The sequence below is a fragment of the Euprymna scolopes genome, chromosome 29 (genome assembly GCF_053919585.1).
Source record: "Euprymna scolopes isolate OS-2025 chromosome 29, ASM5391958v1, whole genome shotgun sequence".
Taxonomy (NCBI): domain Eukaryota; kingdom Metazoa; phylum Mollusca; class Cephalopoda; order Sepiida; family Sepiolidae; genus Euprymna; species Euprymna scolopes.
Genome location: NC_136510.1, coordinates 30018029 through 30040642, shown reverse-complemented (window position 1 = coordinate 30040642; position 22614 = coordinate 30018029). Strand labels below are relative to the sequence as shown.

The following is a 22614-nucleotide window of genomic DNA, read 5'->3' as shown; positions in this document are numbered from 1 at the left end:
TGTAGTTTCCCCTATAAGGCCTTTACGACAAACACTCGACTAGCTACAATCACTGTCAGCAATTTCTCTTACTCTCGCTATCTGTGCCTAAAAACTAAGCACAAATTCCATGTGCAGAGCTTTTTTTCTCAGAACTACTCGTCTGTGGAACACAATATTGCAGAGCTGCTTCCCAGCTGAATATAACATGGTCGTTTTCAAGTCCAATGTAAACAAGTTTTTGATAAGCCGTCCTCTAAAATAAATTGACTCGTCCAATTTCCACCATCATCGATCATCACAGTAGCCATTAACCCTTATCCTTGAGTGGTTTCTGAGCCTTGATAAGCTATATAACTATATGGTTTAAAAAAAAAAAGAAAAGAAAAGAATCAAATTCACTGTTTATCGATTTGTAGTATTCCAAGTACCACCAAGTTTGTTGTATGCGTTGAAAAGTTCGACCAGGGAAGGCGGGGGTGAGAGTCAAAGGAGGAGGAGGGGGCAGTTAGGAAAACTTCCGGAACAATTGGTTCATCTGTAATCAAAGCAATAAAAAAAAAAACCCATTGTGGATTCAGTTTTATGAATCTGTCTATCAATAGTTGGATACTAATTAATAGATTGGCTTTTGGATCTTCATGTATTGGATCTTTATGAATTCAGTTGATAGACCAACAATTTGTCTGCAATTTAAAATCGTATGAGGTAGATTAGCAAGCAAAAAAGAGAAAAAACATTAATGGAAACGATCAAACTAATTTCGTACACAATAAGTATAAAAGACTAACTATAAACAATATAGAAAAGTTTGACTCTAGAACTTTGTACTGTATGTTTCATTTTACTTCAGTTGTAGTTCTCAGAAATCAAGGGACCCCCTTCGGTCCTGGATATGACCTTAAACTATATCCGATGGTGAGGCCCCAGCTTGAAGGCTTTGGGGAGTGTGGAGCCACCCTTTAATTGCCATTGCTCTCAGGTCCACTCCGACCCGAAGTGGTAGTACCTGTTAGGGTCTCAACTATGGGTTAAATAGAAACCGACTTAAAAAAACAAAACAAATATACTCTATTAAAAAATTGTTCTTTAAAATCACTGGATTCGGCATTAAATAACCTGAAAAGGGTTGATATGATATAAAACAAAAACAAACAAAACAAACAAGGGATCCCTTCCTGAGGCTAACAGGGTTTTTTTACTACACAAGCTGAAAGGCTCAGCATATAAAATTAACAATAGGTTCTTTGATATGACAGGGACGCATTCAAAATGAATGTTTCTGTTTAAATCATAAAAAGATTCAAGCCATTATTGTCGCACAAGCAGTAAGGTATATAAAATCAACAGTAGGTTCTTTAATATGACAAGAGCATATTCGAAATGTATGTTCCTGTTTAGAGCACAATTGAACTATGATACTTGACTTTTGTATTTTAAACTTTAATTCCAGCCATTATAGAAAAAATAAAAGTTTCCCTACATTGCAATGTAAATTACAATGTATTGTGAATAAAATTACAGCAGGGAAGCATGTCAAGTTTCCTCCCAGTGCACCACAATTGGTCCCCAACTAAAGCTGGCAATCGAGTGCAAAGCAGACTACAATGCATTGTGAACTAAGTCACTGCGGGGAGGCATGTGAAGCATCTTCCTGGTGCACCACGATGGGTTCCCAATTAGAGCAGGCAATCAATCGATTAGATTGAAAAATGAGCCAATTTCACTGATTTCGATGACAATAAAAATATGGGAGTGTGAAACATTTGTTGATCATCATTCAATCCCCAGCAACGTTGGGTCTCTCTGCTAGTAGACTTATATAAATGAGTCTTGCAATAGTAAGCCATTAACTTATTGCCCAAAATGCAACATAACTCTTTGTATGAACTGCTCTTTAACAATATGTAAATTTTATCTTGAATATAAAGCCTCTTGATTTCTAAAATATATCACATGTGCCCAGTGTCCTATTTATAGGCGAGTCAATATTTCGCTTTCTAAATAAAATAAATCCTTTTTTCTTTTAATTTGTGTATTTTAACCCATTTTTAGTGATTACTAAGACTCGATAAGTAATAATTTTAAATACTTTTGGACTTAAAAATATAATTAAATTAAAAAATTAAATACACCAGAATGCATTTCAGTTTCTTTGTAAACAAGTCGGCCATTTTAATCTTTTTCTTAATAGTTGAGATAAAAAAAATGAATTACTTTGTGACTCTCTGAAATTTGAAAAGTGTTATTTACTTCCTTTTCTCCACAGATGATGCGACACAAAGTCAGGAAGGTGGTGGGGGTTAAGCCAACACCCCTAAAAAAGTAGCATTCTGGCCTATAAAGAATTACTTGGGCAGCTGCATCAGCATTCCCCGGTAGGGGCGCCTCAGACAGCAGTAAACTTACTACACCCGAAAGATAGGAGGCAATGATCTGGGAGGGTGGACCTCCTAGAAGTGCACAAGACATCAGCTGTTCCTCAGTCAACAGAGAAACGGCCATTTCAAAAATGGTTCATATTCTGTTGACTTTGGTGCCGAGGTAATTCCTGGCAGAGGCACACCATCGAATAGAAAGTCATTTTTGGCTTTAAAATTCTCAGTAAATTCTCATGTTTGAAAGTTTTGGAGGCGTTTTACATCCAATACTTTTCTGAATAAAACGCGATTATCTTAAAACTATAGCTTTATAATATACTAGCCTGCCATCTGGCGTTGCCTGGTCATAAGATACGCTTAAATATGATATTTTAATTCATGTAGATTACATATTTATTATCATAGAGACAATTCTCTCTCAGTTATTATATTGAACATAAGGTATATAGTAGTGAGATCAAAACTAAAAATGTGTGTATATATATATATATATATATATAAAAGTCTTGTGGTTTAATTTAAAATTCTGAAAAAACAACATATAGAGGCATATATTCGATTTAAGAATTTATTGCTTGACAAAACTATTTTCAATAATTGTGCTGAAAAGCAAAATAGCGTCCATTCGCAGCCGAACATTTTGCTAACTGCATTTCATTTCCTCTGATGATATGAGCCATTGTTGAAAATCCATGGATTAATGAAATTAATATAACTCTTTCTATATATTCCTTTGTCAAGCAATAAATTCTTAAATCGAATATATGCCTCTATATGTTGTTTTTTCAGAATTTAAAATTAAACCACGAGACTTATATATTGCTCTATTCTTAAATATTGAGCTTTTCCTTTTTGGCTAGGATCTCCTTGAAAGTATTACTTCAAGTAATATCTATCAGGATTTTCATCTGAATTCTATCAGTATCTTATCTCGCTTATATATATATATATATATATATATATATATATATAACTTGGGTGCTATCAGCTAGAATCGAAACCAAAACATACAACTTATCCTCTGACCCAACACCACATGCATATATATATATCTGATGAGAATAATGGAAATAGTATTCCGACGAGATAGAAAAATAAAAAAAAAAGAACAAACCAAGACATTTTTTTTCTGAATACTGTGTTTAACTAAAAAATATAAAATAATCAACTTAAAGAAAAACTTGATCTATTGCATAAAAAGCAATTGTGTGTGTGTGTGTGTGTGTGTGTGTGTTTGTGTGCGTACATGTGTGCCCAGCTAAAAGTCAAAAAGACAAAACAAACTGCCACAAAGTTTGCATATTTAAAAAAAAAAAAAAAGATTTGTTCATTGGGTGGGGGTTAACTGGGCCAGGTTTTATCAATGGTGGAGATCAGCCATTTTCTATGTTATTTATTGTGTATAGGAAAAATTAATGACTTATATTACTATTATTTTCAATAGAGAGGAATGGGCTGGGAAAAGAGATGTGGAAAAATGGGAACAGAAGAAAGAGAGAAAGATAGATACATTGTAGGAAGTAGAGCGATAGGAGTTTTTATATAAAGATGTTACACACACTTTTTAACCACTTCTGTTTTGTTGTTTATGGGCCCCGGGCAACATCGAGTAGCTATTAAATAAAAGTAAGAATCCATAGCCAATTTATGAACTAATGTTGTTGGGAAAGGTATGAACCTGCACCCCTTCTAGCTTATTGCTAGGAAGAAAAACAGAAATTTGTATTATAAAATATTTGGACTATTCTCTGATGTTATTTGAACGATATAGCGCGACCTTCTTCAGAACTTGGGAATCTTTGTTAAAATCGGGAATCTATAAAGAATTTAGAACTAAACTGTTTATTTATTCTATGGGGGTAGATTGTTCTCGTTACATCAGCCATAAACAAGTGTATAATATATATTGTTTCAGCATTAAATAAATCTGAAGGATTGATATTGGTGTTGGGATGATTAACCGGAATCAGAACTGGTACCGGAATCTGTAAAATTTGTCTATTTTCCGATGCCAAAAACGATTCTTTTAATTGTCTTTTTTATTTGATTTTGTTTTTTAAAAAAATTCTTCCACTGATGGTAGTAATAATAAAATATTTATTGATTTTTAAACTACCAGTAAAGCTGAAAACTATAGATCCCTCTTACAAGTGTATTTTTATGTTTAAGAAAATATATACATACGGTAATTAGGGGAAAAAAATAACAACTTTAAATATTTAGAGATTTATAAAGAATCGGAATTTGTAATTGTATCGGAATGAGGAATTTAGTACAAAATCGGTAATTGTATCGAAACCAGGAATTTAGTATGGAATTGGTAGTTGCATCAGAATCGGAAAAAATAATGGAATCGTCCCATCACTAGTTGCTATGCCATAAAACAGAGACACACTATACCAGGCCTTTTCAGAGTTGTTTGTTTTGAATTTAGGGAAAGAAAGAAATATTTAGAGCATTTTTTTGTTATGAATAAGGGAAAAGATTATTTTCTACTCTTTGAAAACTTTTATCTATTTATTTTCTTTTTAGCGGAATTACCAGAGAAATCCCAAGAAAGCTGGTGCTAAAAATTGAAAGGAAAACTTGGGGACATTTTTATTTTTTATTTTTGGAAAATAAAAGTGTGCTGAAATTGGGAAGAGAAAAAAATTAGTAGCAAATTTTACTACTTAGAAAAAATGTAAAAAAAATAAATAAAAATAAAAATAAATTGATGTTGAAAGAATATTGTCGCTACTCAGGAAGTGGGTTGTAAAGAAGAACAAAAAAAGGAGGGGGAAGTGACTTTATAAAAGAAATTGTTTAAAAAAAATATATTTTTTGATTATTTGATTTTTCTTACAAAAAAAAAAATGAGAGGAAATCGGACATTCCTGACTCTGATTCAACGTGTTTTATTTATTTATTTTTTTTTTTTTTTTGTCTTTTATACAACATTTGTAAATAATTCTTTTCACACGGATATTATTTATTTCCTAAGATATTAAACATTTAAGCGTTTCTTTTTTTTTTTTTTTTTTGCCTTTGTTACAAGGAGGCAAAGCCAAGTATATTTGGAGCCAGATCAAGAGAAATCCTCCATATTCTGACAAACTGCTTTTTCATACCAACTCTGATAACATGTGGACAGAATAAGAATGTCAATGGGCTCCTTTCAATCAGAGCTGCGGAATCAGTAACCCAAATGCCAGATTCCAACTAATGAAATATAAAAAAAAAACTAGACTTTTTAAACCATTAAAAACGGACTGAAAAGTGGAAGGAACATACAGACAGATATAAGATAAAAGACTTTTTAGCTTATTAAAAACAGGCAAAATTTATATCCCGTTGACTTATGCTGAACTGATGGTTGAATATAGTTAAATTTGTGCTCATTTTTGCATTAAATACTAATCCCTATTAATCCCTAATTGTGTACTAAACAGATACAATAATACTTAATTTGCTGCACCTTATCATAACAAAGGTTCATACAAAATTTCAGCCAGATTGGTGCAGTACTTTCCAAGTAAAAGTAGAAGGGACAGACAAACAAACATTATATATGTTTCAATTTCGTATCATGTCAACTTTTTAAACTTTTTTATGTTCTCCTTTCAGATACAAGCGAGGACCCTTGTGCACGTCTGGCCGACCTGAACATTAGGATTATTGAAGCAGAACATGCTTTAGAAGTGAGTTTTATTTTGTGATCAAATATTTACTTTATTTGCAAGCATAAGTTGTTAAAGAGGGTATGTGTATTTAATTTCAGAAAAAAGAAAAAGACAAAACATTTAGCTTTTACCAAATTTCAAACTAGTATTTTTTTTTGTTTGACTGGGTAGGTGGATTGTGGGACACTCCTCCTTCTCAATCTAAAAATATTCTCAATAAATTTTTGTTTTGGAAGTTTAAGTTATAACTATCAATAGAACTGATCTTGTTTTAGATCTAAATCTGGTGCTACCAGATCAGGCTGTCTGAAGATACCGATTTCCTGACCTAAAATGCACAAAACATTGATGCTATTATTCTTTTTTTTCTTTTCCCTTTGCAAAACTCAATCATGTTCTATAAAGTCAAAGACAAAAGCAACAATTTTCCTCTACAAAACAACCAAACCAAACACCATGAATAAAATGTTTGAAGATATAAAGAACTTGCAGCATGAAACTTTTTCCAAAATTTTTGGATTCGGCATTAAATTACTCAAAAAAAGTGTGTAACATAGCACAGACGACTACATACAAATATTGAGCCATGATCAAAATAATGTTACGGTAAGGAAAAAGATGACTATGAAAAGGAGAACGCACATTCAAGAAGGCAATCACATGAGAGACGTCACAAACCTAAGGAAAAGTCACATGTGGCAGGAGAATGAGAAAAAAAAATCTTGTTGATGCATGAAAAAATGAGTTGGAGTTATTTCCTGTTCTTTGTCTCTTTGCGACTGAAAACTACAATGTGTTGGGTCTATTTGTGTAAATATATTTATACGTTATGAAGGATTCATATGTTATAAAACAATCAAACCAAACCAATCCGATCTAAAGTGGAAGACATAGTGCCTAAGATGTTTCAACTGATTTTATCTAATTTGAGAATGCTGGTTCCAAAAATGCTGTCACTTTTTTTTCTATCAAGTTTAGTTTTTCTGCTATGATATCCCCATCTCTGTAGGAAGCCTATAGCTACAATAAAAACAGGCAAATTGAAGAAAAAATATTTCATGTAACTTTAAGACAAATATCAATGAAATCACACCAAAATATTCACAATTAAAGATTGAAGTTGTAAAAAAATGCTAAGCATAGACATCATCATTCGTAAATTAATGTTTTACTGATTTTCTAGAATAGGGAGCTCCAACATTGATAGAACAACAGTAGTCTGCAAGCATAGTGGCATCACAATGGCCTTGATAGTCAACTTCCATGTTCCTGATGTCTTTATGGAAGCACTCCCCTTGCTCATTGCTCACATCACCTAGATTTTCTGGAAAACGGGCAAGATGGCTGTGCAAAAAAATGTAACTTGATGCTCATATTTGCACCCAGTTGATGGAAACTTATGAGTAATGTTTAAATAAGCTCTTTGTAGTTGGGCACCTTCATTTTTCCCACAAATAATTTTACTACGTTCATAAATACTATCCAGGTACTCAGTTCTCCAAGATTCATAAAATTACAGAAATTTGTGTCATTCATTAAATTTCGAATCTGGGGTCCATAAAAAATTTCAGCTTTTCATTTCTCTATGGTTAGGCCTGGAAACTTCATGCAAATATATTTAAAAGAGTCACCATCGTTCTCAAGGGCCTTCACAAACTGTTTCATGATGCCAAGCTTTATGTGAAGAGGAGGAAATACAATTTTGGAATGCTCCACCAAAAAAGAAGCCAAAACATTGAGAACCAGGAATCAGTTCACCGTGCACTGGCCAATCTTTTTTTATCCAGTGCTCTGTTCTTGCCCTGCTATCTTACAAACACAAGAAGCAAGGAAATTTTGTGTAACCATCTTGTATCCCAAGGAGAAACTGAACCATTTTCAAATTGACACATTTGATCTATTGGTGCTGCATGAAATCTTTCCCAGAACAAATTTGATTTCATCATATTTTTCTTTGATGTTCGTTGAATGGCCTAGAGGAACTGATCCATATAAGTGGCCATTGTGAAGAATAACACATTTTAAACTTCTTTTGGAACTGTCTATAAAAAGGTACCAATCTTGAGAATAATACTGTTCAGCACCAAACTGTGTCATTTTCATGAGTAAAATATAGCAAGAATTCAATATGGCGTTTTTTATAGAAGGTTATGAGAGTTCCAGGCTGAAATAGTTTTTTTTCTTTGCGGTTTGAAGCTAAAAGTTCAGAAGACTCTTTGGAAAGGTTGAGATTTCCAGTCAGATCATTAAGTTCTCCTTGAGAAAACAGCTGTGGTAGTGAAGAAGGAGGAAAACTAACATTTGAAACAATGGCTTCACTACTGTCAGTGGACAAAACTGAAGACTGGTTTTCTTCAGAACCAGGCAATTCCAATTCGGGCAAGCCTTAAAACACTGGAACAGGAATTTTATTGCAGCGAGGAATTGGCCTAATTGCAGACTTGAAATTTGGATAAACCAATAAATTCCTGTTTTTCCTGTTGATTCCATTTATTTTGACTGCACAGAAATAGCAGTCATCGAAATGGTTTTTCAGTTCACGCCAAACCATTTGAATACTAAAGCAGAGTGACTTTCTATCCTTTCTGTCCACTGCGTCGGAAATGCTCAACATATTGCTTTCATACAATATGGGGGGGCGCATGCCTTATCTTGATCACCCAACATTACTTTAAAGTAAGCAAGACAAAACTGAGGATTGATCTTCTCCAGAACCAGGCAATTCCAATTTTATTGCAGTGTGGAATTGGCCTAATTGCAGACTTGAGGTTTGGATAAACCAATGAATTTCTGCATAGAAATAGCAATCATTGAAGTGTTTTTTTTGGTTCACGACAGACCATTGGAATACCAAAGCGAAGTGACTTTCTATTCCTTTTTGTCCACTGTCAAAGATGCTCAACGCATTGCTTGCAAACAATATGGGGCGCCCATGCCTTATCTTGATCACCCAACATTACTTTGAAGTAAGCAAGATAAACACACTTCACAAATTCACTGATCCTTTTCCTGTTGACTTGCAACATATATTCCGCACAAATATAGCAAAACACATTTGGATTGTTTAAACAACGTTGCCTATAAAATAATGTAGCCATGCGTAATTTTTGCTCCAAAAATTTGCAACGAAAGTAAAATAATGCAGCTTAATTATGTCCTGTCTGACTTATAAATGAATTCCTAACATTAAAAGAATAAACCTTACTTTGACCCAGAAATCAACAAAAACATGTCATAATCGGTGGACGTATTCCACTTCTTACTAACGACATACCTCATTGTATAGCAAATTTGTCTTAGAATATATTGCTAGGGATACTGCTAAAGTATTCATTCTCGATGATTGCTTCGGGACAAGATCAAAGTGTAGTATCTGTTCTTCAGATGCTCCACTTCAATTTCTTGTTCTCTGTCAGTGGAGGAGAAATCCTTCATGACTGAAACAATTTTTGTTTTTGTTCCTTTTCTCCACGTTAAAAAACGACCCTGGTGTCTAACTCTGTCCCGTGGGGAGGCATAGTAAATAGGTACTTTAAGGTTTGTGATGTCATAATCAATTAGCATTCATTACAATAACAACCTACAATTGAAGCTAGAATGCATATAGAAACATGCCTAATGTACTGTCGTCGCATGAACCTACGCTTCACAGTCAGATAATCTATTCTAAAAATATAACGACTCTGAAAACTAGTACATAATCCACAGGTATATTTATTTAAAGAGAAAAAGTAAAAACTGAAAGAAAAAAAATGACGTGTATGAGAAAGTAAAGCCAATAACAATAAATGAGGGTCGGGAAATGAAGGAGTTAAAGAAATCAAAAGACTAAATAAGTTCGTAAACAAATGGAACATGAAATGTCACGTTGCACGACAAAGTAAACAAACACATTGTCCAGAATAAGAAATGAGTAAAACATACCGTTGATCCTGGGGATGGGAGCGGATAAAGAAAAAAGGTGTGCTGTGTCACCAACAGTCGCAAAAAGGAAGTAAAGACTAACTGGAAGGGGAAATTAGGAAGAAAGTAACTTTTTAGTTAAGAGTAACTTAAAAATGGGTTCAAAACAGGGAGGTAAAACACCTAATTTCAAGGTAAAAAAAGGTGTAAAATAGCAAATATTTCAATAGTTTGACATAATAAAAAAAATTAATATGATTTTCGGAATCAGCACCCTCAAATTAGTCTAAATCGGCTTAGAAACCTTGGGCACCAAAAAACGTGTTCAACAGTGTAATCTGTTGATAAGGTAAATTGGAAAATGTTTGGATCATTCTATTCCTCTATATGCAATTCTCTATCCATATAAGAATCAGTTACTTCCTAAGATGGAGTATTGCTGTCATATTTTGGAAAGTACCGGTTACTCCTCTCTGACTTGACGGAGCAGAAACTCAACTTTGCAACCTGCTGGATCTCTGCTGGACTTTACAGCTTTTTTCTCACAGAACACCTTTTTAGTCTTTCTCTACTGTATTATTTCTCTGTAAGATGCTCGACTGAGCTCTAATCTTTGATCCTTCTTTTAAAATATACACAGAGCAAGAACACAACAGAAAAATAAAAAAGCTTTTCTTCCTCTGTGTCTAATGTCAGGCAGAATTTCCATGAACAATATGTTTCCAAAAATGTCCCCGTCTCTGGAACACATTACTACTTTCCTGCAGACTATAACATGTTCAACAATTTCAACAAAAACTTGTTGTAAATCGTCTTTGTTAATTTAATTTTTTTCATTTGTCATTTTCAATCGTCTCATAGTAACAACTAATTAACATGTTCCTGATCGATTTTAAACCCAAACAATGGGCCCTAGATTTGGGATCAATCAGTGGCAAGGGAGGCAACTTTTTCTTTTAAATTATACACAAGAAACAAAAATGCTTCTTTTCCTTTTTTATTTTCTTTTTTATTTTGAGCAGGTACTTAATTTTTTAAATGAAAGTTTGTAAATCTATTTTATGGCTCGATTTTAAAAAAGGGTTAAAAAACAAAAAATAAAGCAAAATAAATGAACGCCTTTATTGAAAATAAACAAAAGTTGCTTTTCTTGAGATTTAATAAAATTTGTTCCTAATGACTGGAGGACTTTCAAAATCTGAATTTTAAATTCTAGAAACTTTATATAGACAAACATATACATTTAGATAAACTTGATGGAACACTCTCTAAGGCATTTTCTTTTCTTTTTTTTTACTATTATTTTTTAACTATTAGTTGTTGTTTTTTTTTTTTTTAACTATTATTGCATTAGTGGAAAATCAAGTGTTTTAGAATAATGAGGAATATTATTGATGAAAATAAAACGTACGGAGAGGAATTACATGTGCCAAGGAATTGACAATAAGCATTTAAAATAAATTTAACTGTCGTTTAAAAACTATTAAAAGGATGCAATGAAAGGGAAGAAAGCAAAGAGAAACAAATATGTTAGCAAATTCTTAACATCTGACTCTCTAGCATTGATTTATATATTTTTTCAAATGAGTACTACAAATCATTTTTTTTTATACCTACAGGGTTCTATGGACAAATTTATCTTTAGTTGAGCTTTCACAACTAAATATTTTCGTTTACTAGCCAAATAGAAAAGTTACTAACCAAACCCACATGATTTTTAGAATATGACATCTTCGTTCTGTGATGAGTATGTACATCATCAACGTTTTTCTGTATTTTTTTTTTAAATAAGTGTGATTCTAAATATACAACGAATTTTATGTTGATACTTGAAGGTAGAAACATTCCGATTTCTTCAGATGTTTTTTAAACAGCCTTTGTTTAAAAAAAAAAAAAGTATATTGTTCTATTAAACTTTTATTGTTTAAATAATTTAACTTTGTTAGTTTTATTAAAAAAAAAAAAAAAAAAAAAAAGTTGAAAAGATATTTTTCACTCGGTAGTGGGCTTTGGAAGATTGTCAGTGAAAGAAATACAATCGCCAAAAGATAAGCGTTTAATTATTTCTAGTCACCACTTTGAAAAATCACCCGCAAATGTGACTGTTTCACTCGCAATGTAAAGCCCTGACCTACAAAAATTAGTGTTTCATGCGTACACAATCATCAATGTCGGAAGTGATAATTACTGCTGGTCAGGAGATTTGAACCCAGTCACAAAGTCACCCATGACTTTGTAGGCTCGGATATTACCTCCAGGCCATTGTTGATTAACATAATAATTGAAGGAAATTAAGGGCCTATAAATGTAATATCAGCAGGCATACATAGTAAACAGTTAGAGAGTATTCAACAACTGGGATTTGGAATGTTGCATTTGCACTAAAGTTGACTGCCTTTTTTCTTAATTCCCAAAGAGGGCTAAACTTTTATTTCTAAAAGAGACTTTGTAACTATAATATTTTTCAAATAAGTATTACAAATTATCGTTATACTTACAAATATTAGTGTGTCATGCTTACTCAACCATCAATCTAGAAAGTGATAATTACTGCTGGTTGAAAGATTCGAACCCAGCCATAAAGCCACGCTTGACTTTGTGTTCTAGCATCTTATCTCCAGACCACCGGTAATCAACACAAGAATTGAAAGTAATTAAGCACCTATAAATGTCATGTCGGTGGGTATACATAGTAAACAGTCGGAGAGTATTCAGCGACCAGAAATTAGAATGTTGCATTTGTGGAAAGATAAGCTATTATCATGACATGTTTCAAGAATTATTGACATTACATTTATCTTGGTGGATTGGAACTAATTGAGTAAACAATTACGTCCTTCGTCTGATGAAGATTTGTGACGGGATTATTTGCTGGACTAACTTTGATGAGTGTTTCTTGTTTCAGAAATGTCAATCTTCTCGTTCAAAACTGCTAAGTGAAATGGTTGGCGCCACGGATGAAAAGCGACAAAGGCTGCAAGAAGAAGTGGAGAATGTCAATATCGAGACAACAAAGCTTCAAGGGCAGCATCAGAATCTTAAAGGTAAAGGCATTTAGTCATGTGGAAAATCATAGTGGAATCGACAGATCAGAGTGTGCGTATGTGTGAAGACGAGGGGGGGGCATCATTTTATTACTCAAAGCTCCCACCCCATAGCTGCCATCATTTCATGACCCATGTCTGATATTGTTGTCTGTGTACATGTGGAAAGATAAACAAACATTTTTTTATGTGTTCTTGCATCACATGAAGGTTTTCTTGTAATTGGTTTGCCATGCTTCAGTTTTAAATGCCATTTTGATTGGTGGGTCAAGCTTCAGTTAAAAGTAACACTTTCATTGGTCAGTCATTCTCCCTCTTTTTCATTCTTTTTTTTTTTTTTATAGAAAATGCTCCAGACAAGGCATGAAGCCACTTGATATAAAGAGCTAACAAAAAATAAATAAATATCACTTCAAGGTCAAAAACTAGCTAACGGTAACTGCTACAAAGTTCTGGCCCAGAAAATGGTAATACTTGCCTGTTTGTCAGCAATATCGTTCATGGACTATGAGGACTAAAGGACAAAATAAGGGAAGTGAGAATTACCAAAATTAAACCCAATGCCACTTTCTACTTTTCTTAAATTTGAAATAGTATCTAAAAATTTATTACAAGCAAAATGAGAATCATCTACCTTAGATGAATTAATTTAAGACTCCATTTGAAGTGGTGTCCTTCCTGGTACAGTGCTCATACTGGACAATTGTCCTGACCATTGTATTCAAAGGAATCTTCTGTCCAACACAACCAGATATGGAACTAGGAACAGAATTATTCCTGATTGCTTCCATATTACATGAGTCACCTGCTTTCCATGATCTCACATTACCTTGATCGGGGGAGGAGCTGAAGTGGGTGCTCAACCTTGTCCAAAGTTCTCTCACAGATTAGCAGAGGGAAGGAGGCAACTTACACTTTCTTTGATAGTATTGCTGTCTCACCACCCAATACAGCACCTAGTATTCTAAAATGGTCACCCATCTGGTACTGGTTAGTTTCATCGTTACTTTACTTCAGTTATTTGGTGGGAACCGGTGTGTCAACATGACTATGCTGTATATAAGAGTCCAGCCTGTGGAACTCTCTTCCGTTTGCCTATTTCCCACCTGACTACAACTTGGAAGTCTTCAAGTCCAACATAAACAAATTCATGATAAATCACCCCCTTAAGTAAGACACTTTATCAAATCTCCATTACTAACGATTACTACGATATTATCCTATTGATTACTGTACACGCAATAACCCTTATCCCCGAGTGGCTTCTGGGCCTTGATAAGTGGTGACTCCCATGTAAAAAAAAAAAAAAATTATTACGCACTCGCAGTTCTAACACGAGTCACAATCAGTGTATGCATACTAACAGTGGTGTTCTCTGGAGTCTGATTGACAGCAAAGTTTCCCAAGATTTCCAACACTCTCTGCCTCTTTCAATAACCATTGCAAGTCTTGTTTCATCATTGCAACAGCCATTTACCATTGATTTTTCACTGACAAACACCGTTGGTTTTTCTTGAATTTGAGTGGCAATAAGCCTCTGCAACGTTCTGATTCTTTCCACACCCTCCTAGTGGAGATCCGGTTAAAAAAATTAAGTATTACTACTAATAATAATAATTTTAAGTTAAATACCTCACCCCCACCCCATCCAATAAAAAAAACAAAAAATTGTAATTTGTGCCAGCGACTTGCACCACACCAAATAATCAAGAAAGGTCGAGGAGGATGAAAAATCCAAGAAGAGAAAGTAGTAACCAAACTCTCACTGGATGAGCATAATGAGGGCTGGGACTATGAGGAGGCTTGTCGCCACTTAGATTCCAATGAAGGCATTGGTCTTTGCTAGCAGGAAGTTAATGACAAGCGCCTGTTGTGATAATACAAATTCATTTGCAAAGGTTACTGAAAGAGGTGGAGAGTACTGGAAATCTGTGGAGACTTGTTGTCACCCAGACTCCTGGGAACACTACTAGCTGTTGTCAGTGAGTAATCTCCAACGATGACCTGTGTTAGGACTCCTAGTGAGTACAAATAATAATAATAATAGATAATAAAAGATGTCTGTTTGTATATTTCTGTCACCAGAACAGTTGTTATTGGTTGATCTCTAAGCAAAACCAATTAAATTATATAAATATCCATTTAACCCTTCCCCCCCCCCCGCCCCCAAAGAATGAATAATTTTTTTTTTTCTTGGATCATGCAGGTTTAAAAAACAACAACATTATGGGGGGTCGTTAAGTATTATTCGTTTAGTGAGGCATACATACATACGTACATACATACATACATACGTACATGCAGACGTTTGCCCTTTATACTATAGATTAAACATTCATATCTGATGAACCTGGTCATCATTTGTTGGTGTGGAAAGGAGCAAGGGAAACAACTAAAAGTTTGAAAGACACAAAGGCACTCATTTATTATTATAGATTGGTCATGGTTCAGTTTTTTTTTTTTTTTTTTTTTTGCTGTTGTTGTTTTGTTTTTTATGCCAAGGACAAGAAGAAAATCTAATCTGATTTGTTCAAAGATAAAACACCAAAAGTACTTGTCCAAAATGGGGGGGGGGGCGAAAGACATCCATTCGTAGTATTTTTTTCTTCTTCTTCTTCTTCTTCTGGCTGGACATTTGCACCTAATAAACCATTTTTACAAGCCACAATGATGTATTTCTCACATAATTACATTTCTTAAACTTTTATACTGCATAATAAGCACAAACTAAAATAAAAAAAATAAAAAAATTGACTTACTTAAAGGAAAAACCAAAGGATACAAAAATAAAGACAAATATCAAAATTATATTTTTATTTTTTATATATCAAATTGCAACAAATTATATACATTACTGTTGTATACATCTATACATAAACTTAGATATATGTGTACATTTATATACATGTGTGTACAAGATTCATTCCTAAACTTTCAAAAAAAATAACACTCGACTAGCTACAACCACTATCAACAATTTACCCCACTCTCTATCTGTACCTAAATCTAAACACAGATTCCATGAACAAAGCTTCTTTCCTGAAAATGTCCACCTGTGAAAAACTGTTCCACTGGCCTGCTTCCAAACCGATTACAATATGGTAGCCTTCAAGTCCAATGTAAAAAAGTTCTTGTTGAACCGTCCACTTAAATAATCCAAATTCTACCCAATCTACGCCATTAACAATTACTACTACACTACCATCTTGCATTCATTAACCTTTGTCCTCGAGTGGCTTTCGGACCTTCATAAGTGGTGCCTCCATTGTAAAAAAAAAAATAAAATAATAATGAATGAATCATGAATTTTGCAACACAGTTACTAAGCATAATGTGGGTTATATTTAGTTTAATTTAGTTTTATGCAAAAGGAATAGAAAAGGATGTGGCAGTCCTTCATGGGGATTCACATAACTCTGATTTTTGTGAAATTTTAACAATAGGTATTTGGCATCAGTACATTAATATTCCTCAAATTTCAGTTTATTTGGATATTTTGATGTTTTTGTCAGGGGGAGGGGGCAATAGTATGGACAAGCTTGAAAATTCAAATATTTCAGATTTACATTAAATCTGATCCAGAATCATTAAGCAAGTTTAAGACTTAAATTTTAGACATTTTCTAGAATCAAAATCATGTGATGGATTTTTATGAAAATTTGAATAAGGATTCTAAACATAATGTTTGGTAGCATTATATTTTGATTTTAATCTTTGTAAGGAGACATAAAAGTGCTGCAAAACTGTTGTGTTCTGAAAATTCATTCATATATATATATATATATATATATATATATATATATATATATGAATATATGGATTTTAAATGTCTGAGGGAGTGGCACTCGTCTGACAAGACGTTGCAATCATCGTATATATATGCAAAGAAAAAAGCTGTATAAATATTTTCCATCATATGCACTTGACACTTATCTCATAAACAGACATCTTCTTTTACCCACCTACGCCAATAATACAATAATTTGCAACACTCTGAACAAACTAGGAATTCCAATAATACAAACCACATCACAAACTATAAAAAAAAAAAAACATTAAAAACGACAAAGCATTTCCAAAACAAACCTACATCTAATGCAGGTATATATACTATCCCATGATATAATTGTCATCAAATATACGTTGGTGAAAACTCCATGGGGACTAGAGAAAAGGCTTGTGAACATAAAAGAGACATAAAAAATGGCAATTCCTTGAATGCATTCTTCTCTCATTCATTGCAGCTTGGTCATTGTTTTAACTTTAAACAAGCTAAGCTCATTAAAATTTAATCTTTTGGGTGGAATAAGTTTATTGCTTACAGCCTGAGGTGCTCCAACAGAGGAATGCTGATGGAGCTGCCCAGGTAATTTTTAATAGGCACTGGCTTTACTTTCCTGACCTTACTAACATTGTGTCACATCTTCCTGAATTGTATTTAGCAATAGGTTAAATACAATTCAGGAAGATGTGACACAATGTTAGTAATTGGATGACAAGCAATGGGCATATTTCAAGCACAGCCTTGTGCATGCGCGGACTGCATCAATACCCAAAAAAGTATGAGGCACTTTTGAAATGGACATTTCCCTGTTGAATGAAAAATGACAAAAACATTCAGTGCAGTTCTAGAAGGACCACACTTCAAGGCTGCTGCCTCCCATCTTTCGGGTGGAGTTAGTTCATTGCTTATTGCCTAAGGTACCCTTACCGAAAATGCCGACGGGGCTGCCCAGCTAATTTTTAATAGGCCAAGTATGCCCATGGATGGAGTACTGTTGCCACATCTGGGCAGAAGCTGCTAGAAGCAGTTTATCCTGCCTTGGCAGAGTTCAAAATAGACTCTGTATCTTAGTGGGGGGGGGGTGCTCTTTTCTCTTCTCTGCAACCTCTTTCCCACAGAAGAGACATTGCAAGCCTGCCTCTGCTTTATCATTATTTTCATGGCAAGTGCTTGTCTGAGCTCCAGTCTCTGCCCTCCCCTTGTCCTGAATTTCATGAAAAACACTCGTTTAGCTCAAACCACTATCAATAATTTCCCCCACTCTTTATCTGTGTCTAGATCTAAATGTAGATTTCATGAACAAAGCTTCTTTCTTAGAATTGCACACCTGTGGAACTCTGTTCCGTTTTCCTGCTTTCCAACTGACTACAATATGGTCATCTTCAAGTCCAATGTGGACAAATTCTTGATGAGCCATCCCCTTAAGTAATTCAATTTACCAAATTTCCACTACTAACGATTGCTACGACCTGTTCCCTTTGACCACTGTACACTCATTAATCCTTATCCTTAAGTGGCCTTTGGGCCTTGATGAGTGATGATTCCTTTGTAAAAAAAAAGGCTAGAAAGTTCTTCCTTAAGGCCACTGGTTTTAATTTACCGACCTTCCTGACCTTGTATCATATCTTCCTACAGTGGACAGGAAGTAAATAACACCAATAAGCATATTTGAGATTTTTAATTATCTTTAATAATAATTAGACCATCTGTAAACACCTGTCATATTTATCTATATCTTTATTTGCACAGGGTTGTTATGGTTTACCATTTTCTAGATTTGTGTTCATCTTTTCTTTTCTATTCACAATGTGTTAATTGTTGTATTCTTTGGTCTTCTTCAGATGCCATGCTTTCTGACTCTGTGTATTAATTGAATTATTTTCTTTAATAACGTTGTTTTAAGTTCGTTCCAAGGATTGAACTCACAACGTTTACGTTCATTCATGTCTTTTCAAGCAAATGCTTTGATCCACTTGGCTTGAAAAAGGCATTAAGAATGAACACAGATTAAGTGATTTGTTTATGTTAATCAGGTCATTAAGTCTTCTTGGATCCTCCTGACTCGTTCCCTCTCTTCATGAGACTGAGATAAGCGCTTGTAGGTGAGAATTTCACATCATATCCCTCGTTCGATGTGCAGGCACATAAAAGGGCCAACATTCGGGCATTTACTTTGGGACATTGCATGTCCGTTGAGATGTTTCTTTAGTCATGTTGCTTGAAGCCAGTTCCAAGGATTGAACTCTCAACGTTTACGTTCACGCATGTCTTTTCAGCCAAATGCTTTGATCGACTTGGCTTGAAAAGGTATTTAGAGTGAAAACAGAATACATGATGGGTCTTTGTCAATCAAGTTCTGAAGTTTTCTTTGATTCTTTTTACTTATTCCTTCCAACCATCTCTTAGACATTAGCAAATCCTCCAAATGGTATCCAGAGTATTCTACAAGTTGATCGATGTAGGTTTGATGAGGCCTTCCATCTTTTGCCATGTTATGGATTCTATGGAAGAGTGTTGTTCTGACTTACTCTTTTATGAGTGACCAGCAATCTGAAACCATATCTCTCTCTCCTCTCTCTTTCTCTCTCTCTATCTCTCTCTTCAGGAGACTGAGATAAGAGATAGGTGTTCATTTACTGTAGACATTTCTTGCAACTGATGTCCAGTTCATCAAGTAACACCATTATGTCATGTTTGATCAAGTGATGCGTTTTGCAGTTTCAATCAGTATTCAAGATCTCGAGCCTTATAGCAAGACATATTCCAGTATGGCGTTAAAAAATTCCCCTCTTAAGACTCTCATAGAAGTGGGGGAGCTTTTAAATGGTGCACAGTCCATCAAGAACACTTTAGACTTTGCCGTTGTGGATTTTGATGTCTTTGCGGCCTGTGCAATCAGCTGTGCTGGGTTATTTTGACCGTTAATTCAATTGAGAAAGGCATGAACTCACACTCCCCTGTTGGAGAGGGAGAATTTCCAGATGATGCACAGTTTATAAGGGATATTCTAGGTCTTTATGATTAGGTTAATGAGTACCATCATAGGCTATAGAATCATCTGCGTTCAGTTATTGTGATCAGTTATGCACTTACAGAAAGACATGAATACATACTCTCCTCCTAACTATTGGTAAAAAAATGGCAACTTGTATTCAATTTATTGTATACAATGAGTAATTTACAATACGAATTGTGTTGTAACATTAAATAACACCAAAAAGACTGATTTGTCAGAAAAGAGATTAGCCAAACAAAACCTGAGCGAACACGAGTTAAATGGAACCTGTTTTGGGTGTGACATGAAACTGTATCTCATGGTATACGCATACCTTGACATGATGAATAACTCGTACATGATGAATAAATATTTGAAAATATTAACAACTTGAAGCGTGATAAAAATTGCTGTTGTATCCGTGAAAAAGAATCACAATATACAAGGGCGTTAGTTGAGTGGAAGGAACAAACAACACGATAGTCGAACGAAGAAAAAAGGTTTATTGCAATAGAGAGTATACAATGAAGGGGTGGAGAGATTTGTAAGACATTATTTTTTTTTTTAATCTTTTCATGAAAATCACTTGAGACAAGGCATGAAGCTACTTGATGTAAGGAGCTAACAAGAATGAAAGCTGATTATCACAAAGACAGGAGATGCCTATCGACCTTAGTCTTGAAAAGACCAAGGCTGTATGTAGAAGGAAAACAGTGAGCAGGAAGGGAATTCCACAACTTTGCAGTCCTTGGAAAAAAAGCTACTGGAATAGGAAGCTGTATTACAATTTGGTATTAAAATGGTGAATAGAGAATTGGAGTTTTACTCTAAACGAGTCAAATGAGCTGGAACAAAGGAAGTAGGAACACATGCCATAATAGTATTTATAGAAAAGACTGAGACTGGCAATACCACTTCTTTGAGAGAGAGGTTGCAGTGAAGAAGAAAGTGTGGGGCCAATCAAATTACAAATACATTTCTTTAATTTATCAAGAACCTTCAAATGGGACACAGATTCACCAGCTCAAATAGGACAACAATACTCCCATACATTGTTTGATAGTAGATTCGTAGAGATAGAGTATAGCCTCTGGTGTGGGAAAGTGTTTAGAACGATAGAGAAAACCAATTTCTTGAGAAGCAGAAAAAGCAATGGATTTGATATATGAACTCCAAAGCAGAACAGCAGTGCTCGCTTTATATAGTTCTCTGTATTAGTGAGTACACATGTTTAAAAAAATAAAAATAAAAAAGAGGATGTAGGATATTCTATGACAACATTCAGGAAGCTGAGGAAGGATTATGAGTTTTCCGTGGATGTGATGCTCGGTGCATCAGTTCAGAATACTTGAGCCAGTTTTTCAGCTGTCGTTAGTGGTATACCAGTATCCACTTTATCTGGTTGTCCCTTCTCTTTGACAGAGAAAGAAAGGAAAGTTCTAGGCAGTGGTGATAGTAAGAAAGACGTGTTCCGGTTGTGAATGTTTATGCAGACATAATAAATCTTCTATTTATCGAGATAAACATTTAAAAAAAAAAAAAAAAAAAAAAAAAAAACATATTAGAGAGCAAGTATGTGTGCGTGCGTATGTGCGTCTTCATATTAACAATGTTCGTAATACGATCGTTAGAAAAAGGGGAATACTGGTGCTACCAGATCAGGTTGTCTGAAGATATTGGCTTCCTGCGATAAAATGCACCTAACATTTATGGTTTTGTTTTTGTTTTTCTATTCCCTTTTGCGAACGTTAACTGTGTTCTGCAAAACCAAAAACAAAAACAACAACCCACCTTTCCCCCCTTTTCCTTTTCTCTTTCCCCCTCCCCAACTTCCCAACTGGTTTCCTTACTTAAAATGTACCAAACATTAATGCTATATCTCTTTTCCCTCTCTCATTGCAAAACTTATGCATGCTCTGCAGGACAGGAAACAAAAACAGCAAAGTCCACTACAAGGCAACCAAGTCAAACACTGCAAACTAGTGATTGAAGACAAAAAGGGAGATGAAGAATAAAACCTTCTACAAAACAACCAAACCAAACATCATAAATAAATATCTAAAGATCTAAAGAACTTGAAGCATTAAAACTTGTTTTCCAAAATTACTGGATTCAGCATTAAGAGGGTTGATATGCCGTAAAACAAAACAATGGGAATAAACGTTGTTGACATGCAATACAACGCTCTCAAGTCTCTTCTTTTTCAATCAGTTTCCAGATAATGACCTCCTCTCGGCATGTCTTTCAAAGTTACTTCACATTTGCATTTATGTAGATTTAATACGCAACATGATGTTTATGGCTTGTATCGTATGCTTTATATAAATACATCTTTGCTGATTCCATTTGGAAACTTTGATGTGTAATATCTTCAGTTGCATTATGATGCTAATGATTTCCCCTCGGCTCACCTTGCGCATATGTAATGTGACGAATGCTATGATCTACGCGGCATGACTTCATTCCGTAGTATAAGCATGTCACTAGATAACTGGACAAGATATCGATCTTATCGTTTTAAAGTTTTATATACATACAAAATATCTATATAATAGTAGAGGATCATCCTTATGCAGATGAAAGGATTGTCTTTTTTGTATTAAGTTTGTTTAACATCTTCGGCATAATCGGCATAATCACGTCGACACACCGGTTCCCGTCAGATCACAGAAGTTAGGCAATGTTGAGCCTGGTCATTACTAAAATGGGTGACCAATTTGGGAATTCCAGGCACTGTATGTAGGAGGACGTCAACACCTCCCTGCAAAAGTTGCAAAAACCTAACATCGTCATCTCCCCTAACGGGAATTTTTTTTTTTTTTTTTTTTTTTTTTTACGTAGGTATCACCACATTATCAAGGCCAAG

General features: G+C 34.5%; 1 protein-coding gene across 2 annotated transcripts in view; it reads left to right on the top strand.

The window, feature by feature from the left end:
* Positions 1-22614, top strand: part of LOC145252569 (dynamin-binding protein-like) — a 666835-nt gene that overhangs the window by 552753 nt on the left and 91468 nt on the right. For both annotated transcript variants that reach the window (XM_080112187.1, XM_080112186.1), the window contains exons 5-6: positions 5967-6040; positions 12831-12969. In XM_080112187.1, coding sequence (XP_079968313.1) covers positions 5967-6040; positions 12831-12969 — 213 coding nt within the window. The remainder of the gene's footprint in view (positions 1-5966; positions 6041-12830; positions 12970-22614) is intronic.